Below are 7,144 nucleotides of genomic sequence, written 5' to 3'. Positions count from 1 at the left end.
CCTGCTCTGAGCCTGACCAGGGGCTGCACCTAGGGATTGGGCCTGCCCTCTGCCACCCGGGAGCAGGCCTAAGCCAGCAGGGCGTTATCTCCTGAGGGTTCCCAGACTGCGAGAGGGCACAGGTCGGGCTGAGGGACCCCCTCCCCCCCCCGAGTACACAAATTTTTGTGCCCCGGGCCTCTAGTATATATATAAAAGGCTAATATGCTAAGTGTCCTTCCACCCGTCCGACTGGTCACTGTGATGTGCACTAATCACCAGAGGGCAGATGCTCAATGCAGGAGCTGCTGTGACGCACACTGGCCATTTACAGAGAAATGCCAGCTATAGTTAGATCCCTGTAATCCAGAAACTCTGTCTCAGTATTTGGGGTAATTAAATGCCACTGATGGCATTTGCTTCACTTAGTAATAGTTTTTTCTCAGGTCATTGAAAAGTTGCCCTTTTGAAAGTGATTAACTCTTTATCTTAAGTTGAGATTTGCCATAGAGCCTGAGAGTTTAAAAGCTAGTCTTTTTAAAAAAAAATTGAGGTAAATATCTATATCAATGAGGTTTGATAACTATAAACATTTGATAAAAATAAATTCTATCACCTCAATTCTTGTGTGCCTTTCCAGTCACTCTCTGGTTCTCTCCATGCAAACCACTGTTTAGATTTCTAATAATGTAATTTTATCAGATCTTGAATTTAATATAAATCATGCAAGTATTTATTCCTGTGTCTGGCTTCTTTTGTTCATCATTGTGTTTTGAGATCTGTCCATGTCATTGAAAGTACCATTAAATTATTCTTTATTGCTGCATATTTACCACAATTTTGTTTATGCATTTTCCAAATGATGGACTTTTGGATTATTTACAGTTTTTTACTATTTATAAATAAAGCTACTTAAATCATTCTCGAACAAGTCTTTTCTTGAGGAGACACACTTTTGTATCTATTTTGGGTGAATAATTAGGAATGGAATTGGGTAATTAAGGTAGATGTATATTTGACTTTATAAAAAACATCCAGATCATTTTTCAAGGTGGATGTACTTCTACCAACATGATATGGGAGATGCACCAACATTTGATATTGCTAGTCCATTTAACTTCAGGCATTCTAGTTGGTAAGAAGTTGTATTTCATTGTGATTTTAATTTTTATTTCTTTGATGTTAGTCTTCAGTTTCATTTATCAATAATTATTCAAAAATTAATCAGAAAGTACTTATTAAGTACCAGGAACATGCTCAACAGTATGTCTAGCTTTTAGGAGTATGGTTCTCTTTTAATAAGTTAAATATTTTAAAAATTTAAGGATCCTCTTAAATGTTTACATAATCTCAGTTTTCATATTTTTTATTATGTTTATTAATACCCCTTACTAGGTCATTCTTATCTATAATAATAAAAGTGTAATATGCTAATTAGACCGGATGTCCTTCCAGATGACTGGGTCTGCAGGGGAAGCCCGGATCCCGGGTGCCAGAGAGAAGCTGGTGTCGGCAGCCGGGGGAAGGAAAGCCTACACTTGTACAATTTTTGTGCATCAGGCCTCTAGTCTAATAATAAAAGCGTAATATGCTAATTGGACCAGACAGCTGGACAACCGTCTGGACAACCTTCCCGACTGAAGCCGGGGATGCGAGGGCCAAGGCAAGCCGCCGCAGCTGTGAGGGCCGAGCCCCTTGCATGAATTTTGTGCATCGGGCCTCTAGTATAATAATAATAATAGTGTCATTCTTAGGTAGCTAAAATTCCATTGTTAATTAGTTCATTATTTTTGTTTCCCTCCTATGTCAGATGATACTTGATTTATTTTGATCAATGGCCTGATTATCATGAAAGTCTTATTTCTATAATTTCAGGCCCCCAGTAGTCTTCTTGATGCTTTGGAACAACATTTAGCTTCCTTGGAAGGAAAGAAAATCAAAGATTCTACAGCTGCAAGCAGGTACATTATTCTTCAGAGGGCAAAGAGCAGGAGTGATGTTTCTGAGAGAGTATGAATCCAGCTCAAATTCTAAGTTATTTAATGTCTCTGTATCTTGATTTAATAACTTATAAAATTGGTTTAACAGTAGTATTAGCCTCATAGAGTTGCTGTGAAGGGTTAAAATGGGTTAATACATGTAAATTCTTAGAATAGTTCCTGATCTTCAATAAATGTTAGCATCTGTTAAGGTGATGACAGTGACTACTTGGTGTAGAATTGTGTTCATAGTGTGAAGAGTTCTCTTAAAGATGATAATGCATTGGTTCGTATGTTGTTTTATAATTATAAATTGCCTTTTTTACAAATTTGATTAAACCTCACAATAGCTCTGTGAACTATGCTAGTAGTAACTCTGGGCCTCAAACCTAGGATGTCTGACATCAGATTTTATCATCTTTCTCTAATGTCAGTTCACAGGGTTAATTATTGACATACTATATATTTTAATCAGCCTGTTAAGCTGATTTCCAAGACAAAGACCAATTAACTTAGGAAATTGAAAGTAACACAGACCATTTTACATCAGTCTTGTAACATGATTTCTGTGTTGGGTAGTGATTGAAGTAATGTTCATGTATTCTTACAAAGATTTCTTTTTAACAATACAAAAAAATTTTGTATGAAATGCAATGAGAACCTTCTTTTTAGACTTTTTTTTTATTGTTGTTTCAGAATTTGGTGTTTTTAGCAACAAAATTTAAGTAATTTGTAAAGGAAAATATTGTTACTGAATTTTAATAGTTTTTAATTCTAAATATGCTCTCTGAATTTTCTAGTAGGCTTTTAGAAGTATAAGCCCAAATTATAAGGCCCAGATATTTGAGAAAGTAATGAAAAATAAAGCCAAGGAGACTGAAAATTTGTTGGGTTTCTTGTCTTGTCTGGGTGGCTTAGTTGGTTGGAGAGTACACCAAAAAAGATTGTGGGTTTGATCCCTGGTCAGGATGTGTATGAGAGGCAACCAATTGATGTTTCTCTCTTACATTGATGTTTCTCTCTCTCTAATAAAATCAATAAAAACATATCTTCAGGTGAGGATTAAAAAAATTTGTTGGGTTTCTTGCATTTCTGTGACAAGTATATTACTCGCTCCTTTATTAAATTAATTTTACATAAAATTTAAATATTTTTGCCACTTTTGTGCTTTAGAAATTAATGATGCTTGGTTTGGGATAAAATGAAAATGAATAAAGGTCATTAGAGAAGAGTAGTTCTTCAGGTTAGCATTCTTTGCCACATGGGTTTATTTTATCTAGAATTAACATTTGGGAATTTAATGTTGGGGTTTATGGTATTGGTAAGGTGTTGATATAAGGGAAAGGAAGCAGCTTACTGAGAATCTGCTAGTGAGAGATGATGCATTGTGCATGACTAATATGCTTGAAAAGGAAATTCTAATTTAAAAGGGTAGCAGATAAAGTAGGTGCCAGATGGACCAGTGACTGGAATGAAATTGACCTTCCTTTGAGGTATCCGGTGGTCCTCTGGGAACTACATCTTTGGGTATTATAAAGGAAACATACCTAGACACATCACTGGTACTCATGTTTTACTGTACCTGTAGTAGCACTGCAAAAACGCAGGCTATAAATTATTGGAGTTATTTCCTGTGAGAAACTCAGTGTTTTTTATTCATCTGGGTTTTCTCGAGAGTATGTGAGCTCTTTCCTAATTGTATAGGTTCCCTTCCTTGGGGCTTGGAATACCATATTTTCATCAGTCTGCAATGTCTCACAGTTATTGAGACCCCTGTCCAAAATCCAATTCTTACTTTAAAAAGAGTGAATATGTGGCCCTAGCCAGTGTGGTCAGTGGTTAGAGCACCAGGTCATGCACCAAAGGATTGCAGGTTCTATTCCCAATCAATGGCTCATGCCTGGGTTGCAGGTTCCATCCCTGGCCGTGGTCGGGGCATGTGTGCCTGTCTCTCTCACATTGTTTCTCTATCTCTATCTCTAGCTCTTTCCCCTACCCTCCCTCTCACTCTCTCTAAAAATCAGTGGAAAAAATATCCTCTGGTGAGGATTAACAACAATAACAATAACAAAAAGTGTGAATGTGTCTGTAAATTATCTAACTGCTAATAATTCTCTAAGTTACTTGGTAGAATATTTCATATGAAGTACTGGTTTTGACTTCAGAAGTTCATAATTATAGTGCCTCTTGGTTGCCAGATCATTTTATAACCAGGTTGTAATGTGAAATGTTGGGCAGAAAGCCAAATTACCTTTGTCCAATTATTATAGGGCGACAACACTTTCCAACGCAGTCTCTTCCCTGGCAAGTACTGGCTTGTCTCTTACCAAAGTGGATGAAAGGGAAAAGCAGGCAGCATTAGAGGAAGAACAGGCTCGTTTAAAAGCTTTAAAGGTAGGTGTGTGCATTCTTTTTATTTGGAAAAACAAATACAGGTGTTCATAAAATAATTAGGATCTCTATAGAAACTAACAGTATTTAATGTATAGTTGTCCATATGAGGTAAAACTCAGTACTTAGTCTAATTTTTCATCCTGAAACTGGATGACTAATAAACAGAATACCTTTCTGCTATCAGAACAAAATTAGAAAATACTTTTGTTTAGAGGACATACAAACAAATCTGCTTCTGGATTCCTTATGGTAGTTACCTTTCTCAACAGGAACAGCGCCTAAAAGAACTTGCAAAGAAACCTCATACCTCCTTAACAACTGCAGCCTCTCCTGTGTCCACCTCAGCAGGGGGTATAATGACTGTACCAGTCATTGACCTGTTTTCTACCCCTAGTTCTTCTAACAGGTAAGTGGAGAGGATAAAGATTTCTATTGAATACTTAGGTTTAAAGACTTCTAATAGAAATTATGCAGAGCTTTTCAGGTTTAATTTATCATTTGTAATCATAAATTCATACAAAGGAGGTGCTGATAAGTGGTAGTATAGGTATAATAACTAAATATAAAGTGATAAGAGTTTGTATTTTGCCTATTTAGGAAATGCAAGATAGCTAAATTATAAATTTATAATAATTGGAATAGAGTAGAATATCTCTTGGCAAACGTCATTGTTTACAAACACATTTATGAGGTGTCTAATGGTTCAAGACCCCTTATAACTCTTGGAGATGTGTGTGTGTGTGTGTGTGTGTGTGTGTGTGTGTGTGTAAGTAAGAGAGAAAGAGAGAGATGTATTTCAAAATATCCTTTCATTGGGTATTAAATGTCTTTTTCATGTCCATTCCTTGGTGTTAAACTCAGTAATCTGGAGCATAGTAATAGTTTAATTGCCTATTGAAGCCTACCAGATCAACATGAATAATCTTGTTACTTAATTTAAGCTACTTAATATTTCCAGGCAAATTAGAATAATGGGCCTTTTCAAATCTGTTCTGTCTTTTACTTCATAGTGGTTTAATATAGAAGAGTGAAAGTCACACATTGTGGTTTGAATCCTGGCTCTGTTATTTCTTAATCTTTTTTTTTTTTTTAACCTCAGTTTCCAAATAAGATAATGTATGGTTTGGTATAGGTCAGTTTCTCAATATTAAGTAAGCATCAGAATCACCTGGAGGATTAATTAAACCACAGATTTCTTAGTCTCACCCTGAGTTTCTGATTTGTTGGTGTCGGGTGAGGACCAAGAATTTTCATTTTCAACAGGTTCCCAGATTTAGCACATGTTTAGCTCCCTAAAGTCTCAGCTGTTTGGTGAATTTAGTTATGTGTTTTTCTTTCAGCTTTATTTTTTGTTTTGTTTTTGTATGTCATTTTCCTTAATTCCTAATAAAATGACATCAAACCCATTAAGTATTAAATTTTCCACTTGGGGACTTGAAAAGAAGTCTGTTTTAGGGGAAATGAATGGAAAAGAATGTTGAATGTTTGAGGATGAAAAATACTTTTTCCATCTAATTTGACTATGTTTTATTTCACTTAATTTACTCAGAAGTTTTCACCTTTTTTATAGTAATTGAGGGCAAATCTTACAGCCTATTACAGAATGCTTATTGTATATTCTAAATGTATTTGTACTTTTAAGTTACCAATGTATAAAACTATTTTTTATATCCAAAAGACATTTCTTTAAAACAGTTTTAAGTGTAAGTTAAAAGTGATCTAAGCTGTGGTACACTTAATGCTTCAGTTCATGGAAATCCTAGGATTGTTTTTTGAGTTGTTATTCCTTAATTACATAAAAGTCTTGTGGTAAAAAATATATAAGCATTCCTCTCTGGAGTTGTGTAATGGGTGGCTCTGTTATAAGTTTATAGCATAGATGCATGTATAATTTTTCCCTGAATTATTGACATGTTTGAAGTATGAAGCAGTAGAGGTGAGGTTAATAGATATTTTACTTTGTGTAGGCTTTTTGATATTGCAAATGCAATTGAAATTTTTTAAAGATTAAAAGAAAAAAAAAACAACTTTTAAAAAAATTAAAATTGCCATGATGTTTCATATTTTGAATCATGTCATTTAGGTTCATTTCAATAAGGAAATCAGTATTTTACTAGGGAAGTTATTGATCTTTTCCTGAAGGATTATTATTACTTGAATCCTATGTAAACTGAAGATATGGGTACTAGAATATTTTTCTAGGCCTTCTTAGAAATATGCTGTTGTGTGAGGGATGTGCCATTGTTATCTTCCTGAAACTGTTCCTCCTTTTGAGATTTACATTATTGAGGCTTTCTCTCAGTTTTCTTTGTAATGTTCTTACTTACTTGGGAAAAGGAAGTGACTAATGTGGCAAAATTTACCTAATAAATCATCTTTTCAAAATATCTTCCTAGCACATCGAAGCTACCAAATTATTTGCTTGATTTGCAACAGCCAACTTTTCACCCACCTGGACTTTCTATGTCAGCTTCTTCTCAGGTAGCAAGTACATGGGGAGGTAAGCATTAATGAACTCTACTTAATATATTGTACAGGCATCTTTCCTCCCTATCCCTATTTTGTGGTATTTTATTTATTTGCATAGTTTAGATTATACTTGACACATGAGAACTTAAAAAAATAAGAAAATGGCAATGAAGTCAGTTTGCCCTTTGCAGACATGTTTTTTAATTATAAATGTAATTTTAGAATTCATGTTCAGTTAAATTATGAAATGAGGTTTAATGAAGATGAAGAGGAAGGACCAGGTGTATGTTTAAGTATAAAATTACTCTTTCATTGTTGACTTT

The 7,144-nt window shown here is 34.8% G+C and overlaps 1 protein-coding gene across 19 annotated transcripts in view; it reads left to right on the top strand.

Annotated features, from left to right (window-relative positions):
• Window positions 1-7,144, top strand: part of PICALM (phosphatidylinositol binding clathrin assembly protein) — an 83,936-nt gene that overhangs the window by 32,250 nt on the left and 44,542 nt on the right. For all 19 annotated transcript variants that reach the window (XM_014540233.1, XM_014540238.1, XM_014540237.1 and 16 more), the window contains 4 exons: window positions 1,855-1,940; window positions 4,229-4,352; window positions 4,622-4,758; window positions 6,749-6,852. In XM_014540233.1, coding sequence (XP_014395719.1) covers window positions 1,855-1,940; window positions 4,229-4,352; window positions 4,622-4,758; window positions 6,749-6,852 — 451 coding nt within the window. The remainder of the gene's footprint in view (window positions 1-1,854; window positions 1,941-4,228; window positions 4,353-4,621; window positions 4,759-6,748; window positions 6,853-7,144) is intronic.

Source organism: Myotis brandtii, unplaced genomic scaffold (assembly GCF_000412655.1).
Source record: "Myotis brandtii unplaced genomic scaffold, ASM41265v1 scaffold24, whole genome shotgun sequence".
Classification (NCBI taxonomy): domain Eukaryota; kingdom Metazoa; phylum Chordata; class Mammalia; order Chiroptera; family Vespertilionidae; genus Myotis; species Myotis brandtii.
This window is presented reverse-complemented; position numbering and strand designations above follow the sequence as displayed.